Source organism: Ursus maritimus, unplaced genomic scaffold (genome assembly GCF_017311325.1).
Source record: "Ursus maritimus isolate PB19 unplaced genomic scaffold, ASM1731132v1 scaffold_1, whole genome shotgun sequence".
Lineage (NCBI taxonomy): Eukaryota > Metazoa > Chordata > Mammalia > Carnivora > Ursidae > Ursus > Ursus maritimus.
The window spans coordinates 8,546,832-8,564,696 of NW_024423343.1; the positions used below are offsets into that span (position 1 = coordinate 8,546,832).

The following is a 17,865-nucleotide window of genomic DNA, read 5'->3' on the forward strand; positions in this document are numbered from 1 at the left end:
TACACAGAAGCACATACGTCATCAGGATGTGTATTTATGGGTTTTTTTCTGAAATTGTAGTGTTCATATCACTTTGTGATTTCCTTTTCCTATTTGACATTATACCCTAGACAGTCCTGAAGCTGAAAAAACATTCCTAACTACAATCTTTTATTTTGGCATTTAAATATAGGTATATCAGACATCACTAAGTGTCAGGGCATCAGGACAAGTCATTACATTTTTAGAAATTAGAGAGAAAAATTGGATTTTGTATCTGGGGGCTCTCTTGAGTTTCCAGGGGAGCAGGACCCATGGCCGCAGTCACAGTGCACAGATGTTAACTCGATGTAAGGCAGAATGAGCATAATTCCCCATGGCTTCCGGCCACACCCCGACAGAGCCATTTTGTCTTGAGAAGCACTGAGCAGCTCACTGAAAACACTGGCTCCGTTATCTGTGTTTTGGGTTTAATTATCAAATTAAAAAATATTTTACATTGCTAAGCAAAAATGACATGATCGGAGATCCTGAAAATAATTTTGTTTGGGAGACAGCAGCCACATTCCGACAAAAGTGTGACTTGCTCAAATGATCTCTGGAAGTTTCCTTTAGTCTAAGTCTGGGCATCTTTCACTTTCCTTTTTCTTTCCAATTTAAGAAGTCACACCGACCCTCAGTGAAGGCAGAGTAAAACACCGACAGCTCAGCCTTCCTCAGGGCGCCCTTGCTAACCTTCTGCGGTGGGCTGTCAGTGTCACAAGGGAGGGGAAGTCTAGCACCTGCTGACCGGAGTTCAGCACAAAGTGTCATGTTCCGGCTCCAAATGCCGGATCCTTTCCTTACAATTTCCCAACTACACCCCTTCTAGGAATCTTCTGAAAATTCTAGTTATCACAACAAATATTTTCAAACACCACCCTCTTAAAATAAAAATTGGCATAGGATAGCCAAAAGTCCAGAAAATTAAAAGATCTCTATAGGGGCGCCTGGCTGGCTCAGTTGGTGGAACATGCGATCTCAGTGTTGTGAGTTCGAGCCCCACGTTGGGTGTACAGATTACTTAAAAATAAAATTAAAAAAAAATCTCTATATTCCTTCATTTTTAGTAGACTATAATTGCTTCCATAGGGATATTTCCAAAAGTTGAGTTCCCATCATTAACAGAACGGTTGAATCAAATGAATTTTCCCTTGCAACACAAAGGGGTTAATAGCAACAAAACAGAACGAAAAACCAAAGCAAACAAAAAATCCCAAAGAGGTAACACAATAGATCTTGAGGGGAACTTTTGAACATAGTGACAAAAACTTCCTGGAATTAAATAATTAAGACATTCACTCAAAATATAATTTAAAATAACACTGAGGGCCAGGCACAAAGCGGGTGTCATTATCACAATCCTGAGAAGACTGAGTCAGGGAGCTGGGTTCTCGCTGGCGACTGGCAAACAATGGCCCCCAGGCCAAGATGCTTTTGGTTTTTTTTTTCCTAATTTTATTTTATTTAAATTCAATTAATTAACATATAGTGTGTTATTAGTTTCAGGGTAGAGTTCAGTAATTCATCAGTTGCATACAACACCCAGTGCTCATTATATCACGTGCCCTCCGTAATGCCTGCTTTTGAAGGCCAGCAAGCTGAGAATGATTTTTACATCTTTAAACTTCTGAAAAAAATGTTTAGTGATGCATAAAAATCAACTGGAATTCAAATTTTAGTGTTCATAAATAAAATTTTATGGGAACACAGCCACATTTGTCCATTTATGTATTGCTGATACCTCCTTTGCATTACAATGGCAGATTTGAGTGGTAGAAACAGAGACCTGGGCAGCCTACGAAGCCTAAAATATTAACTACTTTCCCCTTTACAGAAAAAGTCTGCCAGTCCCTGTTCTAAACCAGATTTTACTGTCATCGACTTTGCGTGACCTTAGGCTGGTCTCCGCCCCTCTCTGGGCCCACCTTCCCAAAGGAAGGGGCCGGAGAAGGTGCTGGCCAGGATCCCCAGCCGAGGTCCAGAGCTGCACTTGTTGGACAAAGGCGCACGGAGCAAGGGCACCCGCTGCTGCCACCTACAGCTCAGGAAGAAGGTGGCAGCTGGGAGGCCGCCTGCGGCAGGGACAGTCCCTGGCCGGCTGCTTCGGTGGAGGGCTCATCAGTGAACTATCTCCCCCAGCTGGTGCCATCGATCGACAAAAACCTGACTCTTCCACACCTTTCCAAACCGAGAGACCGAGCTCCAAGTAGACACATGTCCTCCACATTCATTTCGGGAGTAACTACTCCCCACCATAGAGAAGGAATGCAAACCGATTATTACTACAGAGAACTGGACAGGGTACTGTGTATGCTTTTTTCTAGGTCTGAAGGGAAAACAAGGAAAGAGCTTGTCATCTGAGAAATCCACCTATAGCGCATGAGTCACCATCCTCTATACCACTTCATGAGACTCACCACATTCGTTCTGAACCTTCACGCTTTAAAAAACCAGGGAAGCGGATTTTTCACAGTTGAGGAAACCCATATGAAAACAACGCAATTAAAGGAGTCCAGTGGTTGGTTCTGCGTGCTCTGAACCAAGCCTCTCTCCCTAGAGATTCTCACAGTGAGCCTCTGGGCCCAACGTTCCCAACCCTGAGAAGGACCAGGGGAGGCCCATGCCCCTTCAAAGCAAAAGATTCACGTTGAAGAACTGTTGTCTTTGAACTTCCCATAAAACTCAAGTGCTGTGGAACGTGGCATCTGGGTGCTGGCTGCAGCAAACCCACCCAAGGTGCGGCTGGTGGTCTTCAGACGTGGCCACGCGCATGTGCTCCCACCTCAAACCCTCCTGTTGGTGGAGTCTAACTGCCGCTCCCCCCCCCCCCCACCTTCTGAGCCGGTCTTGTGATGTGCCCTGAGCAGAACCCAGCAGAAGTGATGCTCTGATGCTGCTGAGCCTGGAAGAGGATCGGAAGTTCTGCCGCCGACCGGGAAGGAAGTGCGGGCTAGACCGCTGAGTGATTAGAGGCCACGTGGAGGGGCCGTGGAGGATGCGAGGCCAGCGTGGACACAGAAAGCAGCCACATGACATCCCACATGAGACCAGCAGATACCCACCCAGCTGAGCTCTAGCCAACCCCCAGAACTGTGAGAAACAAGGCAGCAGGGATCGAAACTGCCATTTCTAGACTAACTCTTCAAGGCAAGGAAGAGACTCAATAGTTTGGTCCAAGTTTTTTATGCGGCGTCAAGAGCCTCCAACTTACTTCATCATCTTCATCTTCATCATCGTCAGATTCAAGAACACCATCCGGTAGCTCTTCTATAAAAAAAAAAAATAAATGAATAACTGCAAACATGGTCGGGAGCCTTGGCCAACAAAACCCTCCGGCTGCTGTAGAGACGAGAATGAGGTGGCACGAGAACAACTGGGTTTCTGGTGCCCACACAGCCACAGGCTCAGATCACCCTGAGCAACGTAAATCTCTCTCCCTGTTTGTACAGAATGCATTGGCAGTGCCGCGAGAAAAGTTAAAAGCCAGCATACAATTTGAGAGGAATTTAGAAAGAAAGTAAATGAGTAGTGCTAGGCACCGTGCTGGGTATTGTCCCATGTGTTATTTATTTACTCCTTACAAAGACTTTGTTGACTCTTAACCCCATTCTATAGCAAATAGCAAACAGCAAACAGAGGCATAGAGAGGATAAGGGACCTGTTTCCGGTCACATTCCCATAAGTGACAGAGTTGAGATTCGACTTGAGTCTATTTCTAAATCCCATGATTTTTCCACAGAGGCCGGGGTAGTGGCCATGGCAGGTAGAGCTCCTGAAGGCTCCCGTGGTTCACTGCTAGACTGTAAAAGAGTTCACAAAGGGGATAATAGCACATGGAATCAGAGAAAGAATAAGCCTCTGTTTTTTCATCTGTGAAATGGGTATCAGACTACCTACTTCTTAGGGGGGTTGGGGAGATTTTATAACATGTCAGAACTACGCCACCTGGCCCAGGGCCAGGTACACAGAAGGTGTTACATAGACGTTTGGTTACTTTCTCCTCCACGAAGACTTCCCTGATCCCTCACTGAGCAGTCACCTCTCTCTCTGCTGAACACACTCAGCATTTTCTGTAGACAGCACTGTACTAGCGTAGTACTAGTATAGTACTAGACGGTACCGTAGTAGACAGCAGTACTAGCCGGCACTGTGTAGACAGCAGTACTAGCCGGCACTGTGTAGACAGCGGTACTAGACGGCACTGTGTAGACAGCAGTACTAGCCGGTACTATGTAGACAGCGGTACTAGCCGGCACTGTGTAGACAGCGGTACTAGCCAGCACTGTAGTAGACAGCGGTACTAGCCGGCACTGTGTAGACAGCGGTACTAGCCGGCACTGTGGTAGACAGCGGTACTAGATGGTACTGTGTAGACAGCGGTACTAGCCGGCACTGTGTAGACAGAGGTACTAGACGGTACTGTGTAGACAGCGGTACTAGCCGGTACTGTGTAGACAGCGGTACTAGCCGGCACTGTGTAGACAGCGGTACTAGCCGGCACTGTGTAGACAGAAGTACTAGATGGTACTGTGTAGACAGCGGTACTAGACGGTACTGTGTAGACAGCGGTACTGGTACTGTGTAGACAGCGGTACTAGCTGGCACTGTAGTAGACAGTGGTACTAGCTGATACTGTGTAGACAGCGGTACTAGCCGGCACTGTGTAGACAGCGGTACTAGCCGGCACTGTGTAGACAGCGGTACTAGACAGTACTATGTAGACAGCGGTACTAGCCGGCACTGTAGTAGACAGTGGTACTAGCCGGTACTGTGTAGACAGCGGTACTAGCCGGTACTGTGTAGACAGCGGTACTAGCCGGCACTGTGGTAGATAGCGGTACTAGACGGTACTGTGTAGACAGCGGTACTAGCCGGCACTGTGTAGACAGAAGTACTAGATGGTACTGTGTAGACAGCGGTACTAGACGGTACTGTGTAGACAGCGGTACTAGCCAGCACTGTAGTAGACAGCGGTACTAGCCGGCACTGTAGTAGACAGCGGTACTAGCCGGCACTGTAGTAGACAGCGGTACTAGCCGGCACTGTATAGACAGTGGTACTAGCCGGTACTGTGTAGACAGCGGTACTAGCCGGCACTGTGGTAGATAGCACTACTCTGATAGTGCTTGTCACTTTCGGACGATCAGTGTTTCCTAATGTATGAAAGGCTACGGACTGTCTGGGAATTGTGAGTCCCTGGGGAACAAAGCACTGGGCTTACTCGTTCCTTTATTCCTTATGTATCTTCCTTAGGATCACTCATTTCTTGAACAGCTGACATGAAAGTGACCAGAGCCTGAGAGAAGAGGACAGGAAGTCAAAGAGGAAGTAGGAGGAAAGGAGGAGTGAAAGGCGATTCTTGAAGACATTGCTCAGCATACGTAGAAAGGCGGCAGAATCACCCAAATTTAACCCCAAACCATTTCATAGAAGGGAATATGTAGAAACTCCAGGCCACCCAACCATCCTCAACATGAGCCTCATTCTGAAGGGAAGGACTCTGCTGACTTGACTGGACCAAGGACAGCAGGACACGGACTTCTGTCCCCACCTCAGAGGGGCTTGCACGCCTCCATGCCCATCACGGCCCCGCCGTTGTCAAGAAAACTACTTTGCAGAGGGAGAAATTAGGTCACCCTGCATTTGGGCTGAGCCTGCGTTACCTAACTTCTACTCCCTCCCAGCTCACGAGGAGCGTGACTACTCCTCCCGCAGTAAATGCCTATCAGGCAGGTGGCTTTCAGAATGGAGTTGCAGCTATAGTCATCAATTATAAACATCTCTTTTTCAAATACGGAAATGCCCTCTCCCACTCTTTAAAAAAGAATCTTTGACATTTTGTGAGGCCGCAGGCTGGTCCAGCCACGCCCTCTCCCCTGAGCCTGCTGGCTCAGAGGCATCCTCCTCCCAGAACAATCCAGTCCTGCGAACTAAAGTACCTTATAAACCTCAGCTCTTGCTCCAGGGCATGACGGGGACATGAGCCCTGTTTCCCACACTGTTCCCTGGGTTCTGGCACAACCAGCTGCCCTCGCTCCGGTAACTAACAGTGCACAGTGCTGGAGCTGCCAGTCTCCTTGCTTTCTGGAGGACCCTGCTGGTGAAGCCGGCTCTGCCCTGCTCCTGTCCTCTCTTCAGGGATGGGCTCGCACTGGCCGGTGCCCCCTTGCTGGGGGCTGGTATTACGGACAAGCCTCCCTGCTGCTGCTGTTGGCGGTCATTTCTGCTTGTCAGGGTCGCCAGCTTTCCCGTAAGCTTCCCCAGAGCCGTCCTCTCCCACCTGTGGGGTGAGGTTCCTAAAATATACTAGAATTTTTGTATTTGGAAACCTTAAAACTTCATAGGAAAAATAGGGCTAGGGAACTGAGATGGGCTTGAATGTATGAAAACCCATTTATGTGTTTTTAGTATTTACTAAAATAAAACAAGAAAGTAAAAAAATAAAGATTGTGGCAATGCCATTTCACATATCTTAAACTAGTAAGCTGCTACTAATTCATACTTTCCTGTTACTGTCCACTTGAGGACGAAGCCTGGACTGGGTGGGAACTCCAGCTCTGCCCTCTCTGGTTTTCATCACCATGCTGGTACATTCATCCATTCTGACTCATGACACATATCCTAGGGTATTTGTGTCTGTGTGTCTGGTCCTCCATCCAAGTGTTCAATGACTTTCTAATTTTGTTTCAAAGTAGCAGACTCCTAGGTAATTGTCTCTGGGGACCCTGCCACTGCCCCACAGATACAGAATAACTTAAACGCTTGAGATCAAAAAAGAAATACTTTTGACACTCTATTTAAACTGGAACTTACTGAGAGAGGCAGGTGTATCTCAGGCCTCTCCTGGACACACAAGGCTATAAAGCTTGAGCTCTGTCCATGATAACTTCTTGGCAAAGCACATCTCTCATGGAAATGTCAACTGACCCTCCCTCTTCACATTCGTCAGCACGCTGGCTCAAGGGCCAGATTTACATAAGACAAAGAGATGGTTTTGGCTAGAGAGCAAGGGGACACCCCCCCCACCCCGTGTCATGGCTGCCAGGAAGGAGGGAAGACCGACAAAGAAATGGAGGTGGGTATGTCTCGATAGACTGAAACACAGAGTCAGCCTTGAAAAAGATTTGCAGCCCAGATGTGACCCTGAGGCTGCAGAGGACCCCTGGCCTGGGACTGAGGTCTCAGCGTGGCTGATGAGCATGGAGCAGAAAGGGACCGATGTTCCGGGCCTTCCCCCCCTTTCTAAACTGTTGCCTGCCCGAAGGAGGTTATTAGGGAACAAGCTCAGCCCTGACTGAGGTTAAGGTTTTAGTTAGTGTTATTTTGTAAATATGCCTGCCCAGCAGAATTGGGGCTCAAAGTCCAAAATGAAGCTGTTGCAGGGGTGCCTGGGTGGCTCAGTCAATTAAGTATCTGACTCTTGCTTTCGGCTCAGGTCATGATCTCAGGGTCCTGGGATTGAGCCCTGTGTCAGGCTCTGCACCCAGCTGAGTCTGCTTGAGGATTCTCTCTCTCTCCCTCTCCTTCTGCCCCTCCCTCCACTCATGCGCGCACACACTCTCTCTCTCAAATAAAACTTAAAAAAAAAAAAAGAAAGAAAAAAAAGAAATGAAGCTGTTGCAGAAAATAAAGTTCTATTCCTTGCTCACCCAAATTTGGGATGAATCGTATTTGCTCTAGGAGCTGAGGAGGAGGATGTTCAAATGGAAACGGGCCCTAGCTTGAAGGCAACCGAGGTTTCACACCTCACTGGCTGCTCTCCCAGCTGCTTCCTGTTGATCAGGAGCCTCTCATGTCCTCTCTCTGCCTCTCCATCCATGCACACGTCAGACAGGGATACGCCATCTTGCCTCTCCATCCGTGTGCACGTCAGAGACAGGGACACGCCATCTTGGCTGCCCACGGGGATCACCCGGAGCTTTAAACACTATTCACACCTGGGGTTCCCCCGGAGATTCTGATTTTACCAGCATGGGGTGGGGATTTACAGATCTCCTCAGGTGACTGCCACGTGCAGCCCAGGCTGTTGAACCGAGAGCCTAAAGAGCTGCCTGCGGGCTTCTTCCAGTGAATGGCTTCTGGCAGCTACCTAGCTCAAGCTGCTGACTTGGGAGTAGAGATCAAGAGATTCATTTTTTTACCTTCGCTCATGTGCAGAGCTGGATCTGTGCACATGGACTTTCCATGATGGGAAAGGCACGTAGAAAGGCACACGTGACAAACTCGGCCCCGGAGGCTGGCAGGGCCAGGTGCCTCTGACAGGGTGGCAGTCAGGATCAAGGTGTCTGGGGTTCACAGAAAGAGCTAAAGCTTCCCCTCCATCCTGGTCCCATCCAAGGCCTCCTGCACCTTCCTTTCCTGCTTACTATGGGATGTAGGTTGTCACCGTAATGGAGGAAGCCAGAGAGAAAGAGGATCATATCCTCTCATGGAGCCACCGGCAATATAAATTTTTCGTGAAAGAATGAACGCATATGGGAGAACGATGTTTTCTGTAGTGGTACTAGGGAGACTGGTGTTTGTTTTCCTTATCGGACCCTGGGACCCCAGAGAAGCCTTATGAGGTGGGGGGAACAATTAGGAGGGGGAGGCCCACATAAAGAGAATGTGAGAGCGGGGTGTTTGTGATTGCTTTTGAATTCTTTTTGTTGACTGTAAGCCTGAAGTGTGATGAGAGATCGCTGGTCTTGGGACAGCTTGGCTTTGACTACCTGGCTTTGAACTTTCGTTGGTGGGTTCGCTTGAATCTCCCCACCTCCTTTAAAGCCTCTTAAATGAAATCCAAGACACTGACAAGCCTTCTAAGAAAGCCCATGCATCTTTCTAGCCCATGTGAAAGATGCAAAAGGTAGATCACAGATTCTTGCATTGAACGGACCTGAATTAAGCTGCTTGATGATGAATTCGATCTGGCGGACCATTTCAGCATTGCCTTCTTTGATGAAGCAGCGAAGGATGTCCTCCATTCCCTAGGGGGCAACGGAGAGAGTAAGAGTTAATATTTCAGGGTTTTTTTTTTAATGGGGTGAAACTAGTTTTCAACGGAATAGTTTCACCTAATAAAAAAAAAAAAACACCCTTTATGCGGGGGATGGGATATACACAGTACAAAGTCCTCTGCTCAGTACTAAACATTCTTGTTCTTTTTACAACTCACAGTGAAATTATTTTCCTCTTCGTTGACTATCCAACCTAATTATAAAACATTCAGCCAACAAGAAAACCTATTGTACAGAGAACTGGGGGTTGCCAGAAGGAGGTGGGCGGAGGGAGGGGTGAAATAGGCGAAGAGGATTAAGAGGTACAAACTTCCAGTTAGAGAATAAGTAAGCAGTCACGGAGATTAAGGAAAAAAAAAGTACAGTGTTGGGAGTACAGTCATGATGCTGTAATAACATTGTACGGTGACAGATGGTGACTGTAGTTGGCTTGATGAGCACTGGGCCGCATACAGAACTGTTGAATCACCATATTGTACACCTGAAGCTAATATCACACCGTATGTCAACTACACTCTGATAGTAAGTGAAAAAACAAAAAGCTGTAAAATTTTACTGTGTAAGTAAGTATTCTCTTTAGTTTGGGCAGTATGTTGTTTTGGCAGGTGATTTCTTTCTTGTGATTTCTTTAGATTCTTCCTTCTGGATTTTAGGGACAAAATGAAGAGTAAAACCATATGTGTAGAGAAGTAAATGAACAAGTGGAACCTCTTTTTAAACAGCTATCATTCTTTTTCTATCAAAATTATTACAGTCGCCACCCTGTACCTTATTTACTTTATCACAAAATGCTGACGTCAGAATTTTCAATATTGACTAACAGAATTGCAGGAAAATGTAGAGGTGAGACAAGGACCTGAGCACAGGTGTCTGTCTCCCGTCCTTCCTCTTTCCTTGAGGGATGTGAGTGAGGATGTGTGGCTGGAGCTGGTGAGTCTTCTTGCCCTACAAGGCGAAAGTGTGTCACATCATGAACCCGAAACAGAGGAAGCAGAGAGAAATGGCTCTACTAATGCATGAACTCTGATCAAACTCTGCCTGAAGCTTATGCCTGGACTTCTCAGTGACATAAGCCAGTATTTTCCCCCTTTTAATGTAGGCCTGTTTGGAATCAATAGCTCTAACTGAATCAAAGAAGTGCCTTGTGCCATTTTGAACATGGTGAGTTCCCATCATCTAGAGCAGAGCATTATCTTCTAGAAGGTTAAAACTGGATTGTATCCGAGCTCCCTCATGAATTAACTGTGTGACCTTGGTCAAATTGCTTCGTTCCTCTCAGCCTGTGTCCTCAACTATAACATAAGGATGGCAACTCTAGTTAACATGAAATTTTTAAAAGATAAAGAATGTAAATTGCGCATCGGTTATGTAGACGTATGTTTGTTAAATGCACTGAGCTGTGTATGTAAGGCCTGTGCACTTCACTGTTCACAAATCATACTTAAAGAAACAGCATCTAGTCCAACTGCTGGCACACAACAGATGCTCAGTAAGTGGTTAAGACTGTGCTTGCTGTGTTTGGAGGGGTTTTGTGGCTCGGAAGAGAGATCTGGTAGCTGAGGCCAAGGGAATAAGCAAGGTTGCAGGTGACAGAAGAGTGAGAGACTTAGGACAGCATCTTTGAGAACTGTAACAGGTAACTGGTAGGCAGACATAGGTAAGCGCACAGAGAACATGAAGCAGCGGCCCGGAAGGGAAGACCAAGTCTGGATAGTCCTTGTATCAAGGAAGAAGGTGCCAAGAGGGCAATGGTCTGCTCCAGCCCAGGGCAGAATGTTTGGCTGGAGTTTAAATCCCATGGACGAGCTTCGTGGCCGACAACTGCTCCAGCCCTGCATGCGGGAGGCTTTGGAGCAGGCATGAGGGCAGCCCTATTGACCTGAAATGCTCTCCTGCCCCAGACCTTGGCGGTCTCTTCAAGTTCAAATGGGGCTCGGTGCACTTGTTTACCATTTTCTCCACTTTGGGGGGTATTATTTAGAGACCGCCATAGTAGCATTTGGTACTGATACAATTTTTATGTGTTCTTTGTCATTTTCCACCAGCACACAAATGTTTTTCACAGTTGCAAAAACAGAGTTCTTATAATGTCATATTCTCCTCTCGTCTCTTCTCCTGGGACTCACATAGTGTGAGACCTCTGGGTATCGTCCCCCAGGTCTCTGAGGCACTGTCCCTTTCCTCCACATTTTTTTCTCTGTGGCCTGGATGATCTCTAAGGGTCACGCTCTCACATCCTTCAACCGTGAGTCTCTCCTCCCCGCCTGGTCCCTGTCCTCTTACTGCTGTTCCCTCCTGTCTTCTCCGCCCTCACCCTGGATGTCCTTCCTCCACACTGCCTTTCGTGCTGCTTGATGCATATCACCTCTGTTCTTTCTTTTTCTTCAGCCTACATGTCTTCTTCCTTGTTTCTGCCTTGGTTGACAATTCCTGTCACTGGAATGACCATTATGCAGAATTTAATCAAGTTTATTTTCCCTGTTCTGTATTGAGATAGCAGATTTTATTTTATTTTTTTTAAAGCAACAGGCAATGAAGTTCTATTGTTTACTGTAACCACACAGAATGGCTCTTGAGTTTTTTTTTTTTGTTTGTTTGTTTTTTAAAGATTTTATTTATTTATGTGACAGAGAGACAGCCAGCGAGAGAGGGAACACAGCAGGGGGAGTGGAAGAAGAAGAAGCAGGCTCCCAGCGGAGGAGCCCGATGTGGGACTGGATCCCGGAACGCCAGGACCACGCCCTGAGCCGAAGGCAGACGCTTTAACGACTGTGCTACCCAGGCACCCCTCTTAATTGAGTTTTTATCTCTGGCATAACTGTTGATGTAATTTTAGATGATTAATTAAGAGACTTAGCAATTCTTCTAAGTAAAAAAAATCAAGTGGAGGAACATGTTTCATTGGTCTCAACCGGAATTTGGCCTGTGTTTTGACTGTGGAAATACATTTAATCTCCTCATCATAGCATTTAATATGCACACTGTTAACCTGGTTTCACATTACAGGGAAAAGGACAAACTCCAGTGCTTTTGCTGATTAGAAACACTTGTCATCTCAAAAGATATTAATCACCCGAAGCTTGTTTTATACTTCCAGTATAAACACTAATGTAAATACATTTAATATTGAATTCACTATTTGCCAACCAAACTAGCTACCAGACAGTTTTATCACCGTGAGCAGGGTTTCTGCCCACTTTGGTTGCTGTCAGAGTGCCCGTAGGTTAAGAGTGTCTGGCTTGCACCAGTTCTCACGGCTGCCCCAGGCCCTCTGGGAATCCTGGGGATGCATGTCAGTGGGGACTTTCTCCATTTCACCACTTTCGTGCTAAGCTTCTCCTACTATGAAATCCATAGGCTTTCTCAAAGCCCCAAATTAAAACGAACCAATAAAAATGTCTATAACTCTCTAAAAATAAGCCTGCTGGGAACTTTCTAACACTGTAGTTTTTGTTGTTGTTGTTGTTGTTAGAGAGAGAGAGAGACAGATGGCGAGCATGAGCAAGGGAGGGGGGCAGAGGGAGAGAGAATCTTAAGCAGGCTCCACACCCAGTGCAGGGAGCCCAACACGGACTCAGGACCCTGAGGTCATGACCTGAGCTGATCAAGAGTCAGACGCGCAACTGACTGAGCCACCCGGCACCCCTCTAACACTGTCCATCTTCTTCTTCTTCTTTTTTTGAGAGAGAGAGACAGAGAGAGAGTACAAGAGGGGGAGGGTCAGAGGGAGAAGCAGACGGAGCAGGGAGGCCGACGTGGGACTCAATCCTGGACTCCGGGATCGTGACCTGAGCCGAAGGCAGTCGCTTAACCGACTGAGCCACCCAGGCGCTCTAACACTGTAGTTCTTAAGACTCAGAGTTAGGGATCCCCTGAGAATCTGATAAAAGTTACAGATTCTCTCCGCAGAAAACTGCAAATGTGTATCTGGCATACCCCTTCCGGGAGTTCACAAACCGTGTGCAAGCCACGGAGCCCAAGCGGCACGGAGCGTGGTCTAGGAGCTCCCTGCTCTAACAGCTTCCGAACTGCGCCACCGACTGAAGCTTACAAACTGCTCAAGCCCATTTTCTTACCATTGCTCTTGCTTCCTCACGAATGGATGGAATAGAAAGGATGCTGTACAGAGCTCCATTCACATATGGCTGTATCTTTAAGGGGAGAAAAAACAGTCATTTGCAAGTTCTCAAACACGGTACAACTCTGTGATCAGACACCCCACCCCAGAACAATCTGGCTAATGAGGAGCGTGAGCGTTACCATCTTCCTGAGCTCTAGGATGCATGTTTCCAAAAGACCGATATCTCCATTTGCACGTCCCAGTGACAGCTACAACTAAGAGTTTAAAGCCAAGTTCATTATTGGCTCCCAAAGCTCACTCCTGCTGTGTTTTACTGCTTAACTAATGTCATGCTGATTACTCAGGCTTCTAGAACCACTGGAGTCATCATTGATTGCTCTCGCTTTTGCTCTCCAACATTCAGTCTCCAAGCTGCCTTTGACAGGAACCCTTCTTTCCCACACACACTGCCACTGTCCTTGCTCAGACATTGTCTGTGACCTAGGTGATGTCGAATCTCCAAAAGGGTCTCTTTGTGTCTTTGACGTTCGCACTGTAGTCCAACAATCATATCACTGTCAAAATTCTACAACATGGGCCAAATCATCCTTCTTCCTACCTCGGAAACCTTGCGTAGAGCCTACCTGGAAAGTCCTAACTTCTTTTTTTTTTTTTAAAGATTTTATTTATTTATTCGACAGAGATAGAGAAAGCCAGCGAGAGAGGGAACCCAAGCAGGGGGAGTGGGAGAGGAAGAAGCAGGCTCATAGTGGAGGAGCCTGATGTGGGGCTCGATCCCATAACGCCGGGACCACGCCCTGAGCTGAAGGCAGACGCTTAACCGCTGTTTCACCCAGGTGCCCGAAAGTCCTAACTTCTTAGTACTGTACACAGGCCCCTTCAAGGTTTGGCGTCAATATCATGTGCCCCTGCCCCTCCCTTCCTGCCACCACGAGGTTTACACTGTACAGATCGATCTCACCCTACTTTCAGGGCCCCCACCATACCACACACTCTGCTCTGCTTCCTGTATATCCCTCCACTGTCGCACTGGATTCAGTCTATTTTTACTATTATACTTATGTCTCCCCTATTGTGAGCTCTTCAAGGACTGGACCCATGCTTTGCTCACATAGGTACCCCCAGCATCAAGCCACACGGGACACGGTGCTTGATAAACGAGAGCTCCCTTTTGAGGAGATATTGTGCTACCCCCTCCACAGCAATGGAGAAGGGCCCATTCCCACCATTCTTTCCCAGCACTGGACTTTCTTATACCTTAATTTTCACCAAACGAATGGATAAAGAGGAGAGAGGCATCTTACAGTTGCTCTTACTTCCTTTTCCTGACTATTGGAGAAAGCAGACATCTTGCCTTTGTCTGTAGGTCATCGAGCTGTACTGTCTGTAAACTGCCCGTGTGGGTACTTTATCCTTTTCTTATGTCTTTTACTTATCAATTTACAGGAGCTCTTCATATATAAGGGATATTAAACTTTTGTCCTAAGTGGTGCAAATTTTTCCTCAGGGTATCATTTGTCCATTGACACTCATTGTGGCCTCTTTTTCCATATAAAAAATTTAATGTTCACAGAGTCAAATATGTGCATCCTTTTCTTTATGGCTCCCGGGTCTCATCTTTCAAGATCACAACTATCTCGCATAGGATGGACAGATGTATGTAGCATTTATTTGTGTAGTGAACATATTTCTAGGCTCTAACATGTGTACAGGTAGATTTTCCAGCTCATCTTCAAAGCAAATATATTTGTAACAATTATGACAAGATTTAAATCCTCTGGTCTAAGGGTGCCTGGGTGGCACAGCGGTTAGGTGTCTGCCTTCGGCTCAGGGCGTGATCCCGGCGTTCTGGGATCGAGCCCCACATTGGGCTCCTCAGCTGAGAGCCTGCTTCTTCCTCTCCCACTCCCCCTGCTTGTGTGCCCTCTCTCGCTGGCTGTCTCTCTCTGTCAAATAAATAAATAAAATCTTTAAAAAAAAAAAATCCTCTGGTCTATTCTGTCCTCAGAGGTAACATACTGGTTCTAACACTTGAAACCAACATTTACTATTGGAGACTGAATATATTTCCCATTGGCTTCAACTGCCTTAGTTGAATAAAATGGTGAAGAGTCTAGAAGTAGTTAAGAACTCTTGATTTTAACATATAAAAAGCATGGCACACACTGTAACAACCGCCAACCCTTCACTTGCTGAAGCAGCCCGGGTCACTCAGCGGCTGGGGCTGGGGGGATGGAAGATGCGAGAGAAATGAACAGAAGGGGAGCTGTCTGAAACTAAGTGCCTCACTGTGAGCCAGCGGTATCAGTCCCGTCCTCCCGCTGAGACACCCCTGCACCTACGGCTAAAGAGGTCAGGGTGTTGTTGAGGCTTTGGCTTCAGGTGCAAAGTGAGGCCACGGCTTCCGCACAGGCATCTGCAGAAAGCCAGTGGGAGAATACTCATACCATTTCCAAGTTTCTGTTAATTAGTTTATCAAGACCTCTACTTTACTTTAAAAGGGCTTGTGGCCCACAGGCTAGATGACAGAAAATCCCACCATGTTGGGAAGGACACCGGGGAGAGCAGAAGCCGGTACAGCCGTTCTGCAGGGCCATGTGGCGGGGCTCCGACCTGGGACCGACACACGGGGCGAGCCAGCAGTGACGTGTGTGTCTGCCCCCCAGGGGCCCTTGGGGGGCCGGGACGGTGCTGTCACTGAGGACCGCTGTGGCGGCTGAGGGCTGAGGGCAGCTGAGGTGGACAAGCCTGGGGGACTGGATGGGAGGGCTGCAAACAGGGGCTGTTTTGCAGTAGCGAGATTAAGGAATGGGATGTATACAAAGCAACATACAGTGAAAAAGTAAGACAAGAAGGACATCTAGAGCACAACACTATTGACACAATTACACATGCAACATGCAACATCAACTGGATTTTCAGGCCACGCGGCACCACAGGGAGAGTCGACGTGGGGGAGGAATGAAGCAGGGTAGGTGACGAGGAGGAGAATAAGGCCTGGGAGGGAGCTGGCACAGACCAGTGACGGCAGGGCGATAGGAAATGAGGAGTCGGGAATCAACCTCGGGCTTCCCAGTTCTGGAATTTGGAAGGGGGGGTGCACTGACTAGCCAGGCCAGCCCTCCCCCAAGCCCCGGGCTAGCAGCGCTGGCCCAGTACCTCGTGGTTCTCATGGCCGAGCAGATCCGAAAGAACTTTCAGCACCAGACCTGCTATCTTGGCACACATGTTCTTCCCTTTAGGAAAAAGAGTAAAACAAAACATGACATGTCTAAATGCAGAAGCAGTTTCAAGTCAGGCAGACCTGAATACAAATCTTGGCTCCTCTGCTTATGAACTGTGTGACCCGGGGTGAGTCACTTAGCCAATCTGGGCCCCCGTTTCTTCCTCCTGGGATTCCTCAGGGATTATTAATATCTGTTTCAAAGGGTCATGCAGAAGGAAGTAACTCAGTATAGGCTGGGCATCCCAAGTGCTCAGTAAATGGTGGCGCAGAGAGCACAGAGCCGTCCATGAGCGGCAGTGGAAATGCAATCTATTTCAGAACACCACTCTGTCTCCCAAGGGCACATACCAACATCATAAAAATCATACAGGTGTTTTAACCAATCCAAACATCATAACAATCACTGTAAATAAATTGGTGATACTAAGAAAAGCTGACTAGAATCTGGCAAATGTTCTAAGGCTAAGATACGTGCATATGCTGTTCATTAAGAGAAGACTGAAATCACATTTACTCAGTCAATAACACATGAGTGGTTCAGATTACAAAGCTTCCAAAGGCAAAGAAGCTTCTCACAAATAACCCCGAGCTATTTAACCATGTAACCTTCTTCTCCCCAAACTGGGGCTGCTCAGACCGGGGTTGGCCACAGGCTGGACTTGGCACCTCTTCTAAAGAAGCTTCTTCCATCCCAGGTAACAGATCATTTAAACGGGATGGAACCTGTAGAAAAGCTGCAATCACTACCTTTATTGATCAAATGACCTGAAATGTGCAGTGAGAATCCAATCTCCAGGAGAGAAGTGGGAGAGACGGCTGTGTTAGGAGCAGGGAGCACAGCCTGACATCCTTGCTCTACCACCAACTTACCCCTGGAGCATCTTGGAAACACATTTCTCTGTCTTTGGATAGAATGGAGCGTATTTCTTAACTTCCTACCTAATGTAATGAATAATGTAATGAAGATGAAGAAAAATGTAAGCTATTTTAATTTCCTCTTAATTGAGGCACTGCATACATACAAAATGTTCTTTTCCAAAGCCAGAATGGTATCTGGCTTCAGGGATTCAACAGCTGCATAACTAGTTGTAAATGTTTTACATTTTACTTCTGTTTCCGTTTTCTATGAGGGAGACTAAAGGCAAACCACATCAGGCTGGGTGGTCATCCAGGTTCAAGGGTCAGGCTCTCTTCCCCTCCCCCACACCAAAGCCAGAGGGCCCGGGGCCAGGGGCTGTGAGACCTGCGCTCCTGAGGCAGAGGTTCATGAGCAAAGCCACCGAGTACTCCAGCGTATAATCCGACAGGCAATCGGGGTCTTTCAGAATATCAATCAACCAGAAGATGAGGCCGTCTCGAATCATCGCTGTCTGCAGCGGGCGCCTAGAATGCAAAAGCCTACAGGTCAGCTGAAGCTGGTGAGAAACTCTCCCTGTAAGAGTGTGTGGTGATGTGCAGGCCGATCAGAGAAGACACACTGATGGGTGCCTGGGTGGCTCAGTCAGTGTCCGGTTCTTGGTTTCGGCTCAGGTCATGAT

At 47.3% G+C, this 17,865-nt stretch overlaps 1 protein-coding gene across 4 annotated transcripts in view; it reads right to left on the reverse strand.

Moving 5' to 3' along the window:
- Nucleotides 1-17,865, reverse strand: part of ARMC9 (armadillo repeat containing 9) — a 143,582-nt gene that overhangs the window by 64,843 nt on the left and 60,874 nt on the right. For all 4 annotated transcript variants that reach the window (XR_005837128.1, XM_040639136.1, XM_040639142.1 and 1 more), the window contains exons 15-19: nt 17,571-17,710; nt 16,261-16,337; nt 13,097-13,171; nt 8,900-8,990; nt 3,233-3,288 (exon numbers count right to left, since the gene is read on the reverse strand). Coding sequence is in view for 3 of the 4 variants with exons in the window: in XM_040639136.1 (XP_040495070.1) it covers nt 3,233-3,288; nt 8,900-8,990; nt 13,097-13,171; nt 16,261-16,337; nt 17,571-17,710 (439 nt within the window). In the remaining variant the exon portion in view is untranslated. The remainder of the gene's footprint in view (nt 1-3,232; nt 3,289-8,899; nt 8,991-13,096; nt 13,172-16,260; nt 16,338-17,570; nt 17,711-17,865) is intronic.